A 24,540-nucleotide genomic window follows, 5' to 3' on the forward strand; every position below is an offset into this window, starting at 1 on the left:
TTAAGTATTTTATTGATTTTATCCTTTGCCTGTGATATTAAAACATAATAAATAAATAAATACTCCTCCCCCAGTAATGCAAAAGCTCAGGCTTGAGTAGAGGTAAGTTCTATTTGGTCTAATATATCTGAACATTTTGGAAGAGAAAATAGAGACCATTTTTGAAACTGTGACTGCTGGCAAGCAGAGCGGTGTGGGGAAAAATAGGTAGAGCAGCAGGATTGCAGGCAAAGTGAAGAGGATTAGGAGACCAGTTCTGGGTGAGTGCAGAACAGCCCAAGGGATGGTCCCTGAGGCCAGGACACAGCACGAAAGAGCAGAAGGACTAAAGAGGGAGAGAAAATAGTAAGAAAAAATATATGTAGGCAACTGTAAAGAAAGCTACATAAGCTGTGTATGACAAATCAGTCAAATTTAATCATCTGTATCTGACTAGCTCTGTGCCTGCACACCTACCTGTGAAGCATTCTCTAATATAATGTTCACACACAAGCACATAAATAAATATTATTACATGCTGCCTGGAACAGAAGGGGTATTTTTAATACTCCAATTTTCCCCCACTTCACCGTCTTCCACATTTTTGCTTCTTTTCAGCACCAGGCAGTTTCTCAAACAAAGCTGTGAGGCAGCAAGGAAGAACTGGTACTGGCCATATGGAAGACAGGGTAATGCAGTAAGAATATGAAGCTGTTAACACCTCAGCCTAGCATGCAGCCTAAAATTCCTGTCCGATAAATTCTGGCAAATTATGCCTAGGGAACCACCGTGGATTTCACTTTGCTGGAAAGATATCAGAAAATGTCAGTATGAAGATATTTTATCTGAAATTTGTCTTCCTATTTTGGATACTTGTGAAAATTTTAATTTGTACCAATATTGTTTGTGTCAACAATGGATCCCTGAGCCTGGACCATGCATTTAATTACCCCTCAGAGACAGTAACACTGATTTTTTTCCCCTTTTCCTCTAATGTCACTGAAAAATATTTTTAGTAGTACCATAGAATAGGAAAAAAGTCTTAGCTGGTGAGCAGGCTTCTGAAGGTATTTAACAAGCTTGGAAAAGGCTCACCACAATTTCAGAAGATGCATGTTTCTGAAAACTGGTGATGGTTCTCACCCCAGAGACCATTTATGAGTTCCCCTTGGGGTGCTTAAACAAATGCAAATATTTTTGCTTTGACAGTAATTGCATACACCTCGGTTTCAGCTGCAGAACCAGCAGTGCTGTGCTACTGGTGAAGCTGTTTGGTGGCAGGTGAGACCCCAGCAGATGCACCAATTACTTCACATACTGTTTACCCGCTTTTGGTGACATTGAGGCTAACCTTGGAGTCACCTCCCCCGCTGCCACATTCTCCTTTGTCGTACCACCATTTGTTTTTCAATTTGTCCAAGAGGCCTTGTTCATTCAGTTTTAAAACTGCGAGGTTAACAGCATTTCTTGAAACGATAAAACATATTTTGTAAGAAACTGCACAGCTGTTAAGATGTTAGAAGGAATGAGGACTTAAGCTGTTTATAAGCTTGATCCACACACTAAATAAACCTCTCATTTCCATATTTCAAAGCCCTTGGCAGCACAAATAATTGTGGTTACTTCCAAATGTGAAAAATGTGTTTCCAGTTCTAGAAACGATTTTCAGAACAGCTTGGATTTTAATGCAAAAATTCTATCAACCAACCCAAACTATTTTTGCAAAATGATGATAAAACTCTGCCTGGAATTAAAAACAATTTACACAGATTTATTTGAATCTATATTTAAAGTGTGGGCCCAGGCTGTTTTTTCAAGCAGATGAGAAAATGTATCCCCATGTACTAAAGAGGCAAGATCCAGACTGCCTGTGCTAGATGCTGCCAGTCGCTGTGTCACTACACTTCTGACATGTAGCACTTCTGACTGATCCCGCATGAGCTAAGGATTAGGGCTCCAGAAACAGGCTGTGGGAGGAAGAGGGCTAACAGCTCACACACTGACAAAGATGCTGTCCAGAGCCAGTCAATAGAAAGCACTGTACAAAAGTGCCCAGAGGTCTGTCTGTCTGTCTGTCTGAAGCTCTGCTGCTGGCACATCTGTGCATATGGGATGCAGGCTCTAGGGTCCTGCTCCCTTTGCACATTAGACGCTTAGCTGAAAGGCAGGGCCTGGGGTCTAGCTTAGTGCCATGACTCTAGGGACTGCCCTGCTCTTCTGGGAGAGCACCCTGTGCCCCAGCCCAAAGAGCACCTGAGGAATGAGAAGGAAGGTGGTGATGAAGAGTGTCTATGCTAGGGAAATGTGGGAACAGCGTGGCCAAACTGAAGTTCAAGCACTGCTGGAAGAGAAAAGCCAGCCAGTTAGTTAAGTGCTGAGAGACAAGAAGGTTTTTTTGGACATCCTGAGGACCCAAGATACAAAGAGATTTTTTGGACATCCTGAGAACTTTTCTCTGGAGAGTTTATACATGTTATACTACCACTGGATGAAAGACAAATCCTGCTTTGCTAGCAACACAGTGGCATGGGCACAACAGACTGAAAGGGGTTCTGTGAGCCTGGTGTCCTCCATATCATGTTTAAATGCTCTTTTTTTCAGATGAGAGAGACTTTGGATCTGTGCAGGCAGAGGGGAATTGCCAACATGAAGGTTAAAGCACAGAACCACTGCTTCTGTAGGAATTCAAGGCTGCTGGAATTGTGCTGGAATTGTACTGGAATTCAGCCACGAACTAGGACACAGCTGGTCCTAGGATGCAGTTTCTTCTGTGCTCAGAGGTTTCCCTTTAGGTGTCCAGAGCATCAGGACTGGATGGCAGCAGTTAGACAGTATAGACCACCATACAAACCTGAATGTAAGGTATTTAGATTTGATAGTGACTATAGCCACTATATAGCATTTTAAAATCAGTTGATTACTAATCTGCCAAGGTATTTATGCAGCCTTCATCATCTCCAAAGGAAACTTTGCCCTTGTTTTAAGTGTACAGCTTCCTACCTGTATTATTACTAAGACCCTAAAGAGTCACATACCCTGATGATACACAACTACATCAGGATCAGTAAAATTGTATCTTCCTATTTTTATGTCCAGAGGTTCCTAGTGCATCCATGCCTATGAGAAATGTACACTCTCTCTGATGGTTGTCTGCCCAGGCTCTCGTGTGGCTCTGCAGAGGCACGTGGAGCAGTGGCACAGTTCATCTCCAAAGTATTTGAGAGGTGTCAGTAGCTTACCTACTGCTCTTTGGGGATGATATGGGGTTGAGAAAGATGAAGTTTCTCTCTCTGAATTTGTTTAATGCTCTCAAGATCTGTCTGTCAGGACTGAGTGGGATATGACAAGAACTATGACTGTCAATGACATTCTCACTTCAACAACGAGAGGATGCAACACCTTCAAAGCACTCAGACAAGGGCCAGGAAGAGATCCTCTAGCAGCAGGGTTCTAGCAAATCATATGGCACTAAGACACTGGGTTTGTGATTCAGCCTCTCTAGAGGTGGCTGATCTCTCGTCTCTGGGGGTCCTTTCTGGTCTTAGAATATAAATTTTTTCTCTTATTAAGAGAGGTATCTTCCTGGCAGCCAGGTACAGATAAGGGTACTTCATAGCTTACGGAGAGCCCTTTACTACTCTGGTCCATCTGTGGGACAAATGTCAGCTTCAGGGCAAACTTTTACTGTCTTCTGGTAACAGCTTTTCATAAAGCTCCTCCTCAATGAAAGACAGGTCCTTGCTGGCTGGTCATGAAATTTGGAAACTACTTGGGTGTAGATCTGATGTTCCTTAACTTCGCTGCAGTTAAGACTTACATGAGATTTTCAACAGAGATAAAGTAATTGCTTGTCTGTTCCTGAAAGTGAAAGTGAGAACTGCAGGCTGTAGTGGGAGTGATAACAGACTGCTCTTGGTGGGTAAATCTTTAAGGGGAATTTAGCAGCCAGGCTGACAAATGTGATTTTGTGTAAGTGCTCTAATTATGGTTCACACTCCAGAGGGAGAAAAGCAATTGCAGAATTGGAATGAAATTGTTCATTTGTCCTTTTTGTTCTTGGAAGCAATTGCTTTTGAATCAGTCATATTTACTACTTTTCAGACTTTTCATACTCAGTTTTTCATTACAAAGCCTGTGCTTTCAGTCTGTTTGCCCCTTCAGAAAGGTAACTGTGCAGCCAGCCTTGCCACTTAACAGAGAGATTTCCAGTACACTAAATATAAATGTTACCTTTTTAAGGACATGGGGACTGGGCCATAGATGAAAGATGATCCTGGAAACACATTTCTTTGACACTGAACAACATTACTTATTCTGAAAATTGCTTAGATATATATCTGGAGCCTGCTGTCTACAAAGTCAATGTCAAAACTCCTTCTCGCTTCAACAGGATCCAAACCAAGGTCTAATTTAATGTTGCTATGTTGAATTGTCACAGTGGGCAGCAATAACACAAGTAGCTGCTTTGACAGTTCTACAGATGCAGGCAGGATTGATCACTCCCATGAAAAATAAAATGTATCTCAAGGAATATCACTAACTCTCAATTCAATAAGCCACTTAATCTCAGTCTGATTTTAAGCAGATGGGAAGCCCTATCAATCTGTCTATCTGAAAAAATAGTCTTCAAACTATTTCCTCTGAGCTGTAGTCTCTCAAGTGTGAACATTAAAGCTCACCAAATTAGACAAAGTCCTTATGCTAATGCTCTTAGAAAGGGTTTTTCTTTTCAATCTTTATCTTATTTTGGGTGAAGATGTTACTTGATAATTTACAACTTCTTTTTCAAGTTAGTCTACTTACACCTTTCACTTGGATATTCCAAGTTGAATTAAAAGCAACTAGGTGATGTCTTTGACAACTAACATAAGTTTTCATGTTTAATTTTCATGTTGAAGGGAAAGAGCTTTCTCACTTGCCAAATGTTTAAATTTATCTTTCAAAGCATTAAAGATTATCAAGGAAAATTTTCCCACAATCATTTAGAGAAGCTGCAGCTGGTTGATAGTAATCCTAGAGTAATAAATAAATGAATGAAACCCATTCATGAGAGGGTTATTTAGCTGGGTTATTAGCCATATCCATAGACAGTTTCACAGCACAATAGAGAAATGAAAATAAAAAGGATGAAGAAGTAAATGTGGATTTAAGCTGCAATCATCACTCTGAAATTAAACTGTATTGTTTAAAAATGTAACACATTATTGTCCTCATCACGTCTAGTAGGCCATGTAAAACCAGGTTAGTTTCACACTGCTTTCTCTGTTGCTTTGTTATCCAGGTCCACCTCAACATGTGGAAATAAATAATTTCCCTGTGGTCAGCAAAACACAGAGAACCTTTGCTCAACACTGCTGTACCTCCCAGGTAGGTTGTAACTGAGAGCCTAAAACGTGCAATGGTGACTGCATTGAAAATTATATACCCAGACCTCAGAGCCAGGCTGGATCACCCACACTCAGCCTAGACAGTGCTTTGTTCTGCCACAGAGGAAGGCATTTGGAAACCTCAGTCTCCATGGCAGAAACTCTTCTTTCATCTTAAAAAGTAGGACTGTATCCGCAATAGCACACTTAGTCCAAACTCCCACTAAAGACAGTGTATTCCTCAATAAAGGAACTGGCATCTTTACAAGAGTCAGAGTTTAATAGTAGAAAGCAGGCAAGGCCTTTAATATTTGACTCTTAATCCTTGGTGTCACTGCACAGTCCTGCCTCTTTCATTACTCTGAAGAAAACGGAGTCTTCGCACGCAGTAGTCAAGCCAGATCAAACAAACTGCAGCCCTCACTTCACCAGTACTTGGGTGCATGGACAGTGATTTCAATGCATCTATCACAGGTATTTTAAACGAGTCTTTAGAATTACAGTATGAAAAATGTGATGAGAATGAAATAATTTTCACTCATTTAAAATCACTGTCCATCTCCTTATAAATAAACAGCAGTGAGAAGTTTAATACATTAATAAGTATCCCTTCTTTTTTCTCAGAAGAGCCCATCTGTGCTGTAGATACACCTTTCACAGTTATCAAAAGATGAAATTGCACAGACAGATGACAAGGGGACTACCCAGTCCCTTGCAAAATAACCTCAGCGATTTCAAACAGACACCTCATTTGTTACCCAAAAGAACTGCAGCAGGGTGTTTGCCCAAAGCCCAGGGAAGCAAGCAGAGAGGTTTGCTTTGACTTCCAGGGAGTTTGGATCACATCAGTGGTTAGCAGTTGACCCATCTCTTGGACTTCAGTCTGTAAGAAGCAGTAAGGGAGGCATGCAACAAATGACCTGAACAGCGTCAGGTTCCACAGTACCTGACATGAGCTGGGTGCCACAGTGCCACACTGTGCTACCCACCTCATGTTCGTGCTCAACCACAGGAGGGGCATTTCCACAGCTGATAAAGACACACAAAGGTTCCTGCACCACAAGGGAATGAGATAGAGGTCCAGGCAAGGGACCACCACGGCCAACATCACAAGCACTGCTGGAAATCTGAGACAGTCATAGCAGTACATCATGAAAAGGGACACAAAATTTTGCCTATTGCAACACTTTCAACATCAATTTCAGCACAGGAACTCATCACTCCTTAGAAAACAGGAACTAAAACATGAAATGCATTCTGCTCAGTAAGATCAACTAATGCCCAGAGCTTGAATACACACAACACATAGAAAAGGCTCTCTCCAGCCTAGTTAGGCTGAATATGTATCCCAGATGTATGTCCACTTGTATACAAATATGTATACTCTCAGCCACAGCTGCTTTTCATTTAAGTAATTCAGTTCCCAAAATATCTGGATGCACCATGGTTCACAGGATGGGTAGAAAGCACCACCCATCTGCACCATTCAGCATCATTCCCAAATGCAATTCCAAGGACTCAGCCTTGGCCTGGTTCATGGACACTGCCTCCATGAAGTACAGTCTCAGAATATCCACTTTTGAATACTAAATACTGAATACTGGCATAAAGGCACAGACACATACCTAAGTACTCATTGCAACCAAGGCAGGATCTCTGCTGTAGGCATTTAATAACAATATTTCAGCAGCCAGTAGAGCTTTGCCAGGAAAACTTAAATGTCTTAGCTATTTAAACAGCTTTGACATTTTCCTGAATCCCTTTCCTGCACTTAGTTTCATAAATCCTGTGTAACTGACGTGTTAGATAGCAAAAATACTTCCCTGCATCCTGGGCAGATTCTTAGCACAGTTCTGCAGTTATCATCACAGGCGGCGGCACTGTTGTTTCACTGCCAGAGCTGGGGATGCTGTTCACTTGCAATAATTAATGAACAAGATGTGCAAAAATAACATGACTCACTAGCGAGACCCTACATACAGGAAAAGAGCCTTGTTTAAATTGCACCCATACTGTACAGCCCATTGTCAGAAATGCTGGGGCCACCACTGCAGCTGCGGAGGCAAAAGCAGAGCAGAGACCCCAACCCTCCAAAAGGCTTTTCACAAATCATTCCCACAAGGGATTTCAAAGTCTCAGAAACACTCAGTCACTTAGAAGTCACGTGGCGCAGAGAGATAGCATCTCTGGTTAACCTCAGGCTGTCTGAACATATAACAAAGTTCAACAAGGAATACTGAATGTTATATGAACAAAGCTCCAGAGGTGGGCCATACGTGAGGTATGGACCAACTGGCAAAGTACAGAGGCTTCCTTTCATAAAATATATGACCACATTGTCCTGTAATTTTTGCTCATATACTCGTATATAACCTCTGTCTTTAAAGAAGGGGGGATCAGCAAACACGGGAAGTAAAACCACAGATGTGGTGGTGCATCACCACTGAAGGAAAAGCTTTCCTGGGACTGCAGTATCACAGCCAGTGATGGCAAGTGATGATGTGTCCCAAGCAACCCCAAGCTCATTTTCTTCCTTGCACTGTGGATGTCCTTCCCTGCAGCTACCCTGCAGCTGGTGCAGCCATCATGCAGACTGGCCCCTGGGCACTCCTGGAGCAGGCTGCAGGGCTTCCTCCTGCAGGACAAGGCACAGAGGGTGCTCGGTGAAGCCAAGGTCAGTGACCTTATTTCAGTGATGTGAATTCAGTTATTCTCTCGTGATCTAATCTGTATCCAGCCCAGGTGGCTTGGGAAGAGGAGGCCACAGCTGCCAGGAGCCTCTTCTCAACCCCCAGCCTAGCGCTTCCTGCATGCAGCTGAGGATCTATCTTAAAAGTGCTTAGCAAAACACAAGTGGGTGCATTTTTACAGCTTCTGTATATTATCCATTCAAATAATTTTTAACAGGAAAAATTAAAATGCAACCTTACCAAGCAAAAAATTAAGACCTGCACATCTTTTGAGCTGTTTATTTTATCCCTGTTTTGAAAAGCACTGATGGCAGATTGTAACACGACACAAATGCAGTGTGGTTTAAGGGTGTTTGACAATTCATCAAGAGAAATTAAGTGCAAAGCTGCATGGCACTGCTGAATATGTTTAATAAATTAGGAATGAAACAAGCACTCTGTTAATGAGGAAGATGTAGCCAAAGCTTACATCACTGTGTACTCAGAAGGCTTGAAAGATCAATAACATAAATATTAAAAAGAAGAGCTAATGCATGAACATTTTTACAAGAAAAATGCTCTAAACTTTAAAGACAAAAGACCTGCCTGCTTTAAAAGCATGTCCTCTTAAACCCATTTAAGACCTTACAGGGGAAATGTTTTTACTCGGATTTATAAAGGTTTGCATGCTGTCATGTTACTTGTATGAAAAAACCTCTATTCAAATACTGAAGCACAGGAGTCATCAAAACATTTTCACATGTTAGTTCACACAAAATAGAGTCCTTGGTACTTGTTGTCACAACTTGGCCAGCATTTATATTAAATAAAGAACTGCTAGTATTCTTGTTGTGAGTCTTCATAATAAACTAGCTCTTCTCCAGTGGGTCTCTCAGGCTTTTCTGCTAAGCTCCTCCATTTTTATATTCATGCTTATCAAAGAAAGGACGTGACCAGCCATCTCAGCAGAATGCTCAGGTCCAGCTCACGACCCACCAGAACAGTGAATGCCTCCTGAATTCCATCTTGCAAAATTCACATAACCCTGCCCTGAAGAACTGACTGGTCTGTAAAAAGCCAAAGTGTTGCAAGAAAGCTCTGGGCAGGTTCTGTGCTGCATTAGATGCTAAAGCCTTTTAAAAACATTATTTTAAAATCCCCTGTCCTAGTGCACTTAAAACACCTCTTAAAGAAAAATATATCAAAATATTAGTCAAACAGTAAGAATAAATTTTTTTTTACAAGAATGTATGTTTATTCCTATCTATTTAGAGATGGGAAATTTACAGCAGTGCTCAGATACTTTTCAATTGTGGCTAATTAAAATAAGTTCAGCACTCTTCATTTAGCCATCCAAATAAGAGGGTTAATTTCCAAGGGCAGTGAGTATTTACAGCTTCTATGTATATCCTAAGTATAGTACATGTTTAGTTCCTCGAGCTGAGCTTTGTAAACAAATATGAGCCAAACTGACACCTTGAGGATCAGCAGGAGTTCCAATTAATGGGAGACCCACTGCTGCTAAAAATTGCCACAGCTACTTTGAATTCAAAGAGGTTCTGACAATTTACACCAGCTAGAGGTCTGATGACTGTAGTTTAAAATATTTATATAGATTGAAAGCTGTTTTGCAGCAAGATATTCCAATTACAGTATGCAAACACTTCTTGGCACAAGCAATCAAATATATATTTTGCCTGTGTAAAAACAACAGCAGTTGACCTGGGATTGCAACTCAGCTTGTTTCTCTGTTTTACACAAAGCTTTACTGTAAATAAAAAACACATAAAATTGTCCCTAGAGAAACTGTTCATATTGGTTCAGTACACAGTCTTTAGCAGCAGCAGAAATGCTAGTTTCTCCCAACTCTGAGCTATTTTAATTTTTGCTAATGACTACCTAATCCTGTTGCCATTGAGCAGTGCATTTTTTTTTTTTTAAGCACAATTTTTCTTGCTGGTTCCAGCATAAGCAGGATTATGTGAATAGGCTGCTGGAGTCCAACACCTGCAAGTCAGAATACATGCTTTAAAGGCGTGGAATTATACAGACATAGAATAGTTTGGGTTGGAAGGGACCTTAAAGATCATCTAGTTCCAACTCCCCTGCCACAGGCAGGGATACCTTCCACTAGACCAGGGTGCTCAAAGCCCCATCCAATCCAGCCTTGAATACTTCCAGGGATGGGGTATCCACAACAATGCTGGGTAACCTGTGCCAGTGTCTCAGCACCCTCAACAAATCCCTCACTTGAGTGATATTTTTCAAAAGTGTCTGAGCACCAGTGTAGCACTCTCCATGCTGCAGGAACCACTCTCAGGATAAGCTTAGCCCACTGCCAAGAACCTCAAAACTTTCTTTCACCTCAGAAACATTAGCAACCCTGAGCCATTTATAGTTTTTACATAGTTGAAATTGTGGAAAGAATTTACAGTAATATTTTAAAAATTTATATGTGTAAAATGAGCATGTAAAAGTGCATCCCTCTCCCCCACCAATACATAATGCTTTCACCTCTGGCATGGCTGGCGAAAGCTTTTTGCTTTTCATGCCTTAGGTGAAGCAGATATCAATTCATAGTTTTGTTGCAGCAAGATGTTTAGATACTGTTTCACCCGCCTCTCCAGTAACTCCTAAGTTTAGTGTCCCCCAGCTGAAAGAAAATGACAGTATTGGCACAGACAGGTTGGGGCTCCATGGCAAGGCACAGCATGTGGTTCAGTGCCAGGCACAGGTTCCATCTGTGTTGGATAGGCACTGCTGAAAGCAGGGAGTAGCAGCTTGAGGTGAGGGTCACAGCAATGAGGATCTATCATGCCTCATGCTGTCCTGCTCCTCTCCCACTTAGACTGCATTAGTGCAAGCGTCTTGCAATGACATTATGTTTTGTTACACAGGCATATGTCGAAACTCCTTATGTCTCTCCATCCCAAGAAAAAGCCAAATGCTGCACAACTGATCTTATTGTTTTTCAAATGCATGATTTAACAGGACTGAAAACATTATTCACAATTACGGATCTTGGCCAGAGGATTTAAATTTTCCTTTCTATAATATCTTAATAATATTTGTAAGAACTTTAAAATATATGTTTCTGAATGCCACAGAAGGACTATTTTCACCCAGAACGAGGCTAGGAAAACATATCTCTTTTGGATGCAATTCAGTGCTTATTGAATAGAAATATGGTGTGGTTCTTTGTAACTTAGAAAGCTGTTCCTTCTTTACATCCACCTCAATCCATTTGATATCACTGATGGATTACCAGAGAGCCTATTAAGATCAGTGACTCTGGCTACCTGATGCAGAGGAAGATTTTACTACATCAAAATCTTCCAGAGCAAAGCAGGTGGCAGCTGTTGCAGCAGCTTCTAATTTTTCACTCCATTCAACATGTCCCAGCAGTGGCAGAAATATTGTACCTTTGACTGAGCATTTCACAGCTTTCCTCTGCAGGAAGACCCAGTCCTAGGTTGAATCACCTACCCAGAAGAAATGTTACTGTGACATCCAAAAGGAGTCAGAACTTATGGCTGAATCTCGCTACAAATCATGAAAGATTAAATATCCTGCTGGACTAACTGCAAATATTAGGTCTTCTGGTTCCTAACCAGCCCCATATCTCAATGTGCTATATAAATGTATGTTCTATTTAGTGGGTAGCAGGGCATAATAACAAACCCAAGATTTTAGTGCAGTATTGAACATACCTGGTATTTTTGCAGATTTGGTTCAAATCTGGCAATATTTGAAAAGATTTCACTCTCAGGCTTCTCCAATTTTTCATTACTGTAAGGGTAAATCTACCATTTATGAACATACAGTAATGGCTGAGAGGAGCTCCATCTGAAATGGTCTTTGCCTGTTTTCTACTCCTTATGATATGTTGATGTATTTTCCTTCTTGCAAGCATCAGGATCTCACAAGAGCACCTGATTAGTGTAAGATGTCTTTAAGACTCAGATATGGCAGAAAAACATCATTGTCACAGTGGAGTGACTTCTACAAGAAAAAGTGCTCAACTGGGCATCTCTGTATGCCTTTTTCATAAACTACCTATCATCAGCTTATGATTCTCCATAAAAAGTGATAAAAATCGTCTATCCTAGCTAATATTTCTGAGATGTCCTCAGTGAAGAGTCTTACAAAAGGAGTTGCATTTAACCACTTTCAGGGTGACAGATATAGGTACCCGTGACAAGAGCCACAGTGAAAGAAAAAAACCCAACTTCCGCCATCTTCCCAGTGCTGCATTTGGGAGGAAAAAAAAAAAAGGTACTACTACTGTTCCCAGGAATTAATGGAGTAGCCACATTCAGTTGAATTCATAAAAAGAAGCACGGCCAACAAGTCAAAGCAGGTGATTCTACCCCTCTACTCCGCTCCTGTGACTATCTTCATCCAGCTCTAGGGTCTCCAGCACAGGAAGGACAGGGACCTGTTGGAATGGGTTCAGAGGGGAGCCAAAAAATGATCAGAGGCACGGAGCAGCCCTCCCATCAGAACTGGCTGAGAGAGTTGGCATTGTTCAGCTTGAAGAAAACTAGGCTCCAGGGAAACCTTATTAAGGCCTTTAAATACTTTAAGGGAGTTAATAAGAAAGATGGGAACAAAGCTTTTGAGTGGGCCTGCTAAAACAAAACAAGGAACAGTGGTTTTCAGCTAAAGGAAGTCAGATTTAGACTAAAAGAAGGTAGAGTTAGACTACGTATAAGGAATAGATTTCTTAGAATAAGGTTGGTAGAACATTGGACTAGGTTGTCCAGAGAGGTGTCTCATTCCTGGAAACATTCCAGATCAGGCTGCACTGAGCTCTGAGCAACCTGCTCAGTCCCTGCACAGTGTAGTAGGGCTGGACTAGATGACCCCTAAGTGTCTCTTCACACCCAAACTATTCTGTGACTCTATGATTTTGTGGTTCTATTTATGTCTATATCTTTATTTTAGGAACAAGCCCATGCTTGTTCTGTTCCTAAGGTATCGTTCCTAACCTTTTGCCTGTCTGGTTAGACCTTTCAGCCACCAGTCTCACCTTAATGAGAATGAAGCATGATATGACTGCAAAGCCAAACATCATCAGTACAGTACTAAAAGAGCTGCAATACAAGCAAGCTCTTCAATAACTTTTTTCTAGAAAGAAAAGCTTACTCCACATGGGAAAGCTGTAGGGCAAAACTGCAGTTTGCTTCAGAGGGAATTCATCCACTGACATCAATGTCTATGAAGTTATTATTGAAAGTGGCCACTATGCCAAAAGCTATTGGCAGCACAGAAATCAGGATGGATTCTTGACTTTTATGGCCCCCAGAAACAGATCACTAATTCATGAGATTTGTACAGTTCATACAATTTTTTGGCAGGTCTAAACTTAGACTGAGAAGAGGCATGAGGGATTTCTGTAACATTACATTCATGCTTCATTGTGCCTCCATACTGATTTTTTTCATAAAGGCAATAAATGGAAAGATTCCAGCTAAGATACGTTTTCTTAAGCTTTAGTCCAATTATGGTGCAAGCACTTTGAAGTTCATTACTTTAATTAGAAGGAGAGACTGAAAGACAAAAACAGGGGAGCTATTTCCCAGGTGGGAACTGGAGCTGCAACTGCAATGCAAAGAATAAAGAACACTGCATAACTTGTGCCCTAGTGAAATGCTGGCTTGTGTTTTGCCTAATGGCAGATCAATACCATACAAATGAAGCAATTACAGTTGTGCCATATAAAGCCTTATTTGGTCAGCAGCCAAAATGGGGATTAGCTGGAAGAGTTCCTAGGACTTTCTGTCTGAATATTATTGCAGAAGTTAATGAGGAATATCTGATATGCTTAGACAAACATAATCAGTGCCAGCAACCAGATGAGATGGTTGGTCCAATAGCCAATGTACTGATAATTAAAATGCCCTGAAGCCAGCTGAACAGCAGCCCAAGATCAGGTGAAATGATCACAAGGGCAATCCAATCCCTCTGGCAACCAGCTATATGATGTCACCATCAATACATCCATGTACACAGCATCAAACTCTCCACCTTCCCCCAGCATGGAAACAGATTCTACTTAAGCACGGAGCACTTTCACTTTTGCACAGCTCTGTGTCCCTGTACTGCCACTGGTGGTGGTGAGGGAAAGGCCACAGTTAGCTCAGTACAATGATTCTGCCACGACTTTACTATGTCCCACTCATTCTCATCCACTACACCACCTGGTCCAGTAGAAGGTGTCCCTGCCCATGGCAGGGGCTTGGAAACAGATGATCTTTACAGTCCCTTCCAACCCAAACCACTCTCTGAAATGCAAATATAGCAGCTCTCAGACCAACTGGACCAAGCACAATCACATTGATAGGGTAACACCTGCTTGTAATGTTTCAAATACAAGCAGCCAGGCTACAGAGAAAACACAGTACTAAAAGTACTAATAGTTCTCCACAGTGGATATGGAGATACAAATAATGTAATTACTGTTGTCCTGAACGCATGTCCATGTGCCAATTTCAATTAAAAAAGCCATACAGAGTAGGGTCCAGTGGTGATGGAGATTTCTGGCATTGCTTCCTAAATGGAACACAAAACATGTGGTCATAGACCACAAAGTGTTTCAGAAACGATTAGCTGAAGTTACAATTTCCCAGTCATTTTCTTTCCTGGTCAGTTTCTTTGACCAAAGACACTGAGAAATCTACCGCCATGTTTATCCTGACGCACACACCTCCATGGATTTGAAATAATCATAGAAACATCTGGAGTGGGAATGGGCTTCAAATATCCACAGCACAATAAACACAATGCAATTAATCTTCACTATTCCTCTGAGGCTGATGGGCAATTGTCATTACCCTCAATTTGCAAAGGTGAATCTGAAGTACAGATCTCCTTCAAGACTCCCAGGAAATCTGGGCAGGGTCATTAACTAAGCTCACCAGTATTACATGACTTCAGGCAACCAAACTTCATTGCTTCTCAGAAATCTGTGCCTTTTCAGGCAACCATTCATACAGAATTTATCCTTCTGGTTTCCCAGAGATAGATTAAGCCTAAACTTCTGTGTGTATTTCCTCGATTCAGTCCTTAACCACAACATACTTCTAATTTTTCCTGCCAAAAGTGGGAGACAGCCAACCTGAGTGGCCTGGCGCCCATAACAGAATCTTCCACATTTTGACGCACTCAGGAGTCCCAAAAAAATCCATGCTTTCAATCACTCAGCAGCTAAATAAAGCTGCTTAGGAAGTTAACTGCTCCTTTTTCCCTGGCAAAGAAAAGGTACAAAGCACTGTCACTTACTTCACTGACTTCAAATTCTCTCACTCTGTTTTGCTTTTCCAGCAAGAAAGTTTTATTCAGATGGGAATGATCTGCTTGACATTTAATTCACAGAAATTGTAACTAAAGCCTAGCGGTCAGGAGAAGACCTTCTACAAAGTAGGAAACATAAACATCACTTTCCATAAGCTACTACAGCTTTCCAAATACTCCTGTAGCTCCAGGAGATTCAATGTGATGAAGATATCCTTATCATAGCCATAATTTTCGAAAAGGATCATTGTACAGTGCAGTCTGGAAAGTGCCTAAGGAGTTGTCTGGTCCAACCTCCTGCTCGTACAAGGGTCGGTCCTGAGGTCAGACCAAACTGCTCAGGGCTTCAACCCATCACATTTGTACACTTCCAAGGATGAAGCCTGCACAGCCTCTCTGAGCAGAGTGTCACTGTCAGACTGCCCTCATGCAGTCAGGGGAAACAGTTCCCCCCTACATCCAGTCGGAACTTCTCCCCTTTCATGTTATGTTCATGGTCACCAACCTTCCTGCCCTACACTTCTGTGAAGAGTCTGGCTCCATATCCTCGAAGACCCCCATGCAGACACTCTGGGCTGCTCCTAAGATGCCCCAAAAACATCTCTGCTCCAGTCTAAACAAGTCCAGCTCTCCCAGATTCTCCTCATCAGAGAAGGTCCAGATCCATATCCAGCTCTATCTTGATCATCTTCCATGAAATGGGTTCAATTTATTGATGTTTTTCTTAAGTGAGGAGGCCAAAAAAAAAAGGATGTTGTGTTCTACATGCAGTCTGAATGTTTGCAATTATTTTATCTAATGCAACAGTATCTTCTCTTGTGGCCTACAAATTGGATGAACTAAAAGCACTCTAATTGGAAACTGCTTTGGATAATTGCCCACTATCTAAAAGAGATGCCAAAAATAGCAGGCTGCTTATTTAACTGTGATAGGAAAAAAATCCTAAATCCTCAAGAAACTGTGATGACTTTCTGTTCACTTTCAACTACACTTTCATAGACTGAGCTTGCATTATTTAAACTGAAAAAATTCAAAACTAATTGTCAAGTGTTCATGTGGTTTTAAACCAGAAAATATTATCAGCAGGTAAAGAATATAATCAGAATAGTATCATATACTGATTAAAATCTGAGGAGCTGGACCTTAGTAAATGCAAAGCATTTAAATGTGGGTGAGTCCTCTAGCTTTGGATAGAAGGCATTTTTTTTTTTATTTAAAACCAATGAAGAAATGAGCATCCTTCTAAAACCTGTCTTGTCATATTTTGTGTTGCAAGCAGTAAAAGGGTCTTGTGGAAACCTTAAAATTCAGAATTTTGGTTGAAAATGTAAAAATGTGAAGAATTGTCTAGTAATGTTTACATTAAGGCATATGAAATATGGACAACTTGGGTTTTCTAAAAAAAGCTGAGATTTTCTGTAGGACATTACCAGATTTCATGAATTTTTCTGTTGGCTTAAGAGTTTTAAGATCCAAAATAGACCTAAATCACACAAACAACATAGCATAAGATGTGTGAAATCAGGTGCCTGCATCCATACCAAAGAATCCAAACATCTAATTCTGCATATAAAAGCCTCTTAAAGACATAGTTACAAATCCAGGGCACACTAAATGGAACCATATCAGCAACAGATTGGAAAGAGTCTGATGTGTAATTATGTTCAGAGAAAGCTGTACATATTCTGGAGGTAACAGATGGGCTGCCAGATGTTGGGGCTGCTCTCACCTGCAGACCTCATTCATCCCTGCTGCTAGTAATGGAAGATCTGGAAGCTAGCAAGGGATCTGGATCTTCCTGCACAGAGATGCTATTCCTCAACAAGACGGGAGAAAAAAAACAACTAAAAAAATTATATTTTCTTTGCATACTGGAGGCAGATTATTATTTTCATGTGTTCTTTTAGAGTAGAAAGAAGTACTTGAAGTATAAAAATAAAATAGGTGTCTGCACCAGGTCAGGCTTGGATCCCTTTTATCAGTTGACTTTTGGCTTTAAAAAACTGCAGGGAAAATTTTAGTCAAACTTTGACTACAGAAAACTGTCAATCCTGCCAAAAACTGTTAAAAGAGAGTCACAACAAAAGAACACACAGCATTGCTTAGCATAATGTGATTTGCTAAAAGATATAGTTAAATAGGAGCTAAATCCTTTTTCAGGCTTGATTTAAGCTTTCACTCAGTGACTTGGTTGGAATAGGAAGCAGAAAATGGGAGTAAGGCATCGAGTTATAGAAGTGCAGAGACTTGAGCTAAGGATAATGAGGATAGTTGAGAAAAAGAGCTCTAGTTTTCATTCTACCTCTTACCACACACAAAGCAGACCAGTTAAGAGGAAAAATTATTGATCATCCACAAGTCACTAATTAATCAAACAATATTTTAAACTTGTACTGTTCAGTGAGATACACATATGGCCATTTTTATTTGGAACCTGAGCTCCTTGGGAGCATTCTGATGATGGGGAAGAGTTGCATTTTAGAGCTGTTGTGTCAAGACACACAGTAGCTTAAATTATACATTAAGACTTCTGAATCTTGTTTTGTGCTGTCAACACCTTTCTACCTTTCATGTTGGGATGTTCAGTCCATAATGCCTACTCTGTCACACACTGTGCCAATCTGAGATTCTGTTCTCAGTTCAAAGCAACCACAAGAAAGAAAACAAACTTTTCTCCCTACTTTTGGTTGGAGATTTCTAACAGGAATCAAGGCTGCACAAAGACTAAATAGCCATTTTATGTCTCGTGGAGTCCATCTTGTACTTACTGTCAATTGGAAGTGGGCAGTTTTGCAACTATCACACAGATTAATCACAAACTGTTTTTCAGGTCCTATTTGTACCCCAAATGTCATTTCCAGAGAGGTATTGTTACAAGCTGCTGAGATCCCTTTCAGCAGCCTGCTCCCTTGCTTCAGTCTACCTACAATTTACCTGAACAATTATTATCTTAGTGGGAGAGGCCTTTCAGTTGTTGGGAACTGTACCATCAACTTCAAAGGGCAGTTCCTGGGACTTGACACCTAAACAGCCAGAGAGTTGTAATAATAAGAAAAGAGAAAAATAATAATGGGCAGCATTGTTAAAATATAAAGGGCTGCATCTTGCCCTCTGCTGAGATGCTTTACAAGGGATTGGGGAAATGGCAGGGAAAAGGGCAGGAGAAAATTATTTCTGAAGTGGCAAGAGGCAGCATTTATTTCTCAGGGGATCTATAGACTGGAAACAACCATAACCTTTTGTATCCCACTGGCATACAGTGGGGATTAATGCTATCAAAGGTTTGTAAAAGTCCAGAAAATCAGTAGGACGTGAGCACAGCAATGGTATCAGTATTTTTGAGACATTATGGCCTTTGCTGATAGTCTGAGGTAAGTTCATTGATTATACTTGAATATAAGCCCCTCTTTACCTGTCAGAGAATTCAACAGTCTGACAAGTTTCATTTAGATAGATCTGTTATTATGAAGCTCCTATCCTGTTTACATTCAAACAATTCTGAAACAGGCAAGCAAGAAAAGAACTCTGATCTTTTTGCTGCCTTGATTTCTTTCTGTCTGTAGAAAACAAGCCTGTTATGGAAATTTTCCTGGTGCTTGCTACCTCAACCTGGCCCAATGCTTCTGTAAGACAGTAAAGAAATTTTTAGTAATCATTAAATATCTGAATGAGAAACCTCTTGTATAAATAGTTTGTAAAAATATTTTTTAAAAAAAGCCTAGTTGTGCTTTTAAGCAAATGCTAAAGCAGAAGATACAAAATGGTAGCTTCACCTTTTACACTGATTATACTGCTAATTTAAAAATACCTATTGCCACTGAAATGTTTAAATGAAACAAAGAAACAAAAAAAACCCACCAGCCTTTCTATGAAATAGTTTTACTGCTGTTTCCATGCTCTGTTCTTTCCATCCTGCTCAGAAACACTTCATTTTCTCACTAAAATCCCAAGACTTTCCTTGGAGTAAGGAGCAGGATGATACTAGCAGAGAGGCACCAGAACCTGACAGTGTGATCAAGATGGGAGCTAAGCTTCTTGGAAGAGCTTTGCCTTCCATCAGTTGCTTCTACTCTTATTTGTAGTGTAGGAAAACAGAAATGGCAGCAGAAGTAATTCCTGTGACTTTTGATTTCTCCTCCAAACCACAGAGAGCTTTGTTCAATTATGAATCATCCTTGAAGTCTGAGAGTGAAAACTTCCTGCTAGTGGCAATGAAGAAACAGGCTCTGTGAGGCAAGGCAGGTCAGAGATGGCTCTTTGAAATACTTGAAAGATAGAGTGATTTTCTTCTCCCCCAGGTCAGAGAAAATTCAGCAAATGCAGCATCATGGACATTAATGAGTTGTTTTCTTTCAAAGAGATAAGTATCAGAAATTATCTCAATAGCAATGCTCTTTACTGCCATTTGGTGACTTAAATCAGAATTATTACAATTTCCTTCCTCTGTAAGTAAAAATTGCAAGAATGGGCAAAACTATTTCAAGTAGAAGATTTTGCCTCAATACATTTGCTTGTACATCTTGCAGTGAATCTTATTAGTCATCATGAAATTTTCCCTTTTTTTTACTGCACTATTTTTGCACAGGGAAGACCCTTATCTTGATTGAAAATGATGAAATTAATCCAGCAGGCATCACTGTGGAACAGAGCAAGTTGGGACTCAAATATCTGTTCCCAAGGCTTTATATTTACTTTTCAAAGAGATACTCTGTTTTTTAGGCAGAAATAACCCAGATAACCAAAATTAAGTATGCCTTCCAGGCTCAGCTGAAAGAACAACTTGCTAACATTCATTGTCAGGTTCTCTTCACTGATCTTCTTTTGACCCCTGACTTTTATATTCCTTCTTTAACAGTGGCCCATTCTCTGCCTTTTTACCTAGTAAGTGTTATTTTCAGTTGATAGAAAACTCAACAAGCTCTGAAGGATCTGACCTGCTTCAGAAATATCTCAGCTATAAGCTTTGACACTGAATGGTAATGATGTGGTAATTCAAGCCTTGCTATGCCTACAGTGCAGGGAAGTTATGCCTACAGTGAAGGGAAAAATTTTATGCAAAGTCATACAGTATCATCTACACCATCAGTCAAACAGGATAATGCTTATATATGTATAAAATGCTACAGATCACTTTCTAGTTTTCATATAATTTTGTATCACAGAAAGAAATGACCCTGGAAAATTCTGTTAAGCTGACTAAAATCCTGTTCTTTCAAGTATCAACAGACCACCCCATAACTATGGAGGGGTTTTTGCTTTCTCCAGTGGCCCTTGCTTCAAAAGTGTAGAGGTCAAACTCAGTATTTTCACATCACTCATTTTAATAATCAAACCTCAATTATTCACCAGTTCTTCCTATATCTTCTCAACACTGTATATAAATAACATCAGTTTTGAGGTCCTACAGGGCTTTGCTGAAACAACTCTGTGAATAACGCACTGATTAAGGGCAAGACCAGGCATTCTGGCAGGAGAAGGGAAATGTGAAAAAAATCAAACCTGCTTCCTCTGCATCTTTCCTCACTGTGATGGTTGCTTGTCTTCAGAATGATCTGGGGAGGCCTTTATGTGCCAGTGTTGCCAACCAGAAGACAGCTAACCAGCAAAAGAAATACCCATTCTTCTCTCTGAAGTGCCACAATATGCTCAGAGGCACATGGGCCTCTGATGTTATCAGGATGACCCAACCACACATTACTTTTACCTATTTTGGTACCTTTCTAGAAACAGGGACATGCCACTGATTGAAGAATGCAGCCCACAGATCCACAGAAACACCAAGATAGAATAGTTACACCAACAATATTGGTTAAAAAAAAATCTATAAAGACCTTTGAAAACTGAACCATATAGTGTACACTGAAGAGTGGTCTAGAGAATTGCTTCCTTTATGATACAACACAGTTTGTGCAAGGAAGCTTCATTCATGGGAAAAGTCTATTTTCTAAAGATTCATGGATTTCTGCAGTACAAAACCATTGAAAAACAAAAGTGGAAGAAGTCCTCTGTAGTAAACAAATGTTGACAGCGTAAAAAATTTGCATGGCCAGCTCAAACATTTTTCCTAGTTCTTCTCTTACTCAGAGGAAGTCTGTGAATATCCTACTTATTCTTTTGCACACACAAATCCAATCTTATAGAAAGCATAAGAAACCAGAGCATGTAATATGTTTGGGGGGAAATGTTTTTACCTGTCCTTACAGTTCACTACTGCATAATGACTCTGATGGTTTTCCTACAGTGCCTGGTGTGAATTACCAGCTCACTGACTTACAAATCCAGGGTAAAATGAGAACTGGTGTATATCTCAAGAATATTATATTAAATTCACAATAAACAGCTTTGGCAGTGAATGATGAGCTTGGAATTCCTTCCACAATAAGCTCCTTATAATCTGGTCCACAAAAACATTGAGGACAACATTTGATAAAAAATTAAATAGTCCCACTGGAAGAAACTATGCTATCATAATGCTATTTTCAGGTCAATGAAAAAAAAAATAAAAGGAAATATCACTTACCAGAAAAAAAAAAAGTTGGGGGGGAAATATTCCATCCTATGTAAGGTCTGCCAAAATTTTTTATGAATGAGCATGAGTTACTAAAATAAGTTTTCTTCCAACACTAGATTTCTAATGAACCATACTACATATATCTGTGAAACACCAAGGTAACTGCCAGCTGTAGTACCACATTGAAATAAAGCAATGGAGGAATGGCAGTTCTAGAGAGTCACCTCAGGAAAACAAGAAGATGAAGTCATTGAGATCAAGACGGTAGATTACAGACCCCATGCACACAAAGACTCCCCTCATAACAGACCTTTATCTTATTCCCACAGATTCATTTTTCTTCAAGAAAAATGTCCTTCCACCACAGAACTCTCACTTCTAGGGTAAATCTCTTTCTGGTATTGCACATTACATTATGTAAAACAGGAGAATCCATACACTGTTGACAGGACAGTTTGGATGCCTTTTGCACCCCAAGCAACCTTCAGGGAGCTCTTCCCTTGCAGGGGATGGAAACTAAAATCTCTAGCTTCACTTACATTACACTTTTCTCTCCATATAAGTTGCTAAAATGATGGCAAAGTTACATCTGCAACACTAGCATCCCTGATTCACCGCCCACACTGCACACCTTATGTTAAACACAGTGAAGAATGGATAAAGTGCAAAGAGTCAGTTCATGTCACAAGATGTCACACTGCAAAAACCAGCTGATATCACCAGGTGGACCTTTTTGCCTTCCTCTTCAGAACATAAAGAATTCTTCCTAAAGTCAAACTGAGTTAATCCTTTACTACATAAAAAGAATAGATGCTTGAATAATGGAATATGGAATCCCAGGTTCATATATATATAAACATTAACTGTAATTCCAATAGCAGGAACTTATTAGAGCTCTGGATTTCATGAGGTTGGTGAACAAATATCACCAATCTCTAAAATACATCGATGCATCTAATCAAAGTTTTTCTATTATTTGTCTAAATCTAATGCTGCCATTCTCATCTGCCTGGGCTCAAAGTGTCTCACCAGACACTTATGACCTTGCAGGTTTCACTCATGCATGCTGCATACTTTTGGCTACAGGACAGGACAAATGTCCTTAGTTGAAACAGTAAGAGAAGAAATTAAAACAACTCATTTTTTAGCCCAATCTCTCATTCCCCTTAACATAAAACAGCTTCAAGGTACAAAAAGCTGAAAAAGCTTTTAGTGTACTTTTGAGAAAATACTGCCCTTAGCTTCTTTATCATTACCTCTTAGGGTGGAGAACTCTTTCATGTTCTTCACTATTCAAACTTGTTTATGATGCCTACATATCTAAAACAGAAAAGCAGAGGCATGCAAGGCACAGGACTTGAGTAGTACAAGATCTCCAGGTCTTGCCCTCTGATAACACAGTTACTGCAAGTGGCAAGGGAGATGGCCCGGGGGTGATCCACAAGGGCCAGAAGTCTGGCCACAAGAACATCTTCTAATGACAACACTTTTACAGAGGTAGGTCTTGCTAAGCAGACAAGCAGCACTCTCTTAACCACCTTTGAAAGCACCACCTTTGAAGAAAAAAACTCATTAATTCACACTGAGTACCACACAGTGGCTTTGGAAGGATACCTACCGTTGTAGGAGGAGAAACAGTAAGAACAGTTGGGTAATGCCATGAGAGAAACTCAATCTTTGTTGTGATGAGAGCCTTTGCCCTCAATCCCACATTCCTTCTCAAACATGACAGTCTTTTACAACATCATATAGAAATGAATATCACTGAAAAGGAAGGAAGGAAGGAGACACACATGATATGTGATGTGGTACTGCCCATTGGGCATAAAAGAAACACACATCAGGCATTTCCCATTCTCCTCCATTCAGTGATATGCATTATTTGTAATTCTGCACCAGCACTGAGAATAAATCACTCCAATTAGCCAATAGGTACTGGTTGAACACTGCAGGAGTGTAGCATGAAACCCAACAAGGAAGAGTTTTGAATTAAAATCCACTACCCTGCTCATGTGTACGGTCATGAGCAACAGAGAGACCAGTCCTTGGTTCTCTCTGACAGGTGGATTTCATCTGCATGAACCAAGTGATGGATATGTGCTCTGTAATGAACATGAGCCTGGTGATGTGATGGCAGGGAACCATCCCTAATCCTATGCTATAGGAAGAACCACTTTCAGTCAGTTAGATGTGTGAAAATTTGTGATCTGGTTCTCCACAGACTCACATCAATTTTATTCAGATGCTACTATATATTTTCAGGGAAAAAACTCCTGATTTATATCACTGTAAGTAGGAGGAGGATTAAGACTAAAATACTTCTAACGGAATAGGTGTTCAAATAGTTCAGTGATTAATTTGATATGAATAATTCATTTGGAAAAGTTGTTTTTTTTCCCCTAGTCCTGAACAAACCAAAGATAGCATTTGAATGTTTAAATTTTATAAGCTATTTGCAATTATTTGTGAACTACATCAAGTAATTTGTGGTCTACATATAACTCAAATAGGAAATTAGGATTATTAAATAAAACAAAATTTGCAATTCCCATATCAAATTATGTCTTTTGACTAATTTATGTAATGAGCTCAGCTAGCCTGCCCTTCATGGATTTCAAGCTGCATGCTCAATATTTGCAATTATCTGTGCAGACAGCAGTTACATAAGTCATCTGATCAGTGACAGAAACACTACCATGTGGGATACAGTCAAAATAGC

The 24,540-nt window shown here is 40.1% G+C and overlaps 1 protein-coding gene across 8 annotated transcripts in view; it reads right to left on the reverse strand.

Annotated features, from left to right (window-relative positions):
* GRIA4 (glutamate ionotropic receptor AMPA type subunit 4) overlaps window positions 1-24,540 on the reverse strand; it is a 216,771-nt gene that overhangs the window by 15,797 nt on the left and 176,434 nt on the right. For 6 of the 8 annotated variants that reach the window (XR_011680261.1, XM_071434182.1, XM_071434176.1 and 3 more), the window contains one exon: window positions 1,331-1,445. The exons of the other annotated variants lie outside the window; for them this stretch is intronic. Coding sequence is in view for 5 of the 6 variants with exons in the window: in XM_071434182.1 (XP_071290283.1) it covers window positions 1,331-1,445 (115 nt within the window). In the remaining variant the exon portion in view is untranslated. The remainder of the gene's footprint in view (window positions 1-1,330; window positions 1,446-24,540) is intronic. 8 annotated transcript variants of the gene reach the window in all.

The sequence above is a fragment of the Agelaius tricolor genome, unplaced genomic scaffold (genome assembly GCF_023055355.1).
Source record: "Agelaius tricolor isolate 1412-34295 unplaced genomic scaffold, bAgeTri1.0.p SCAF_9, whole genome shotgun sequence".
NCBI lineage: Eukaryota > Metazoa > Chordata > Aves > Passeriformes > Icteridae > Agelaius > Agelaius tricolor.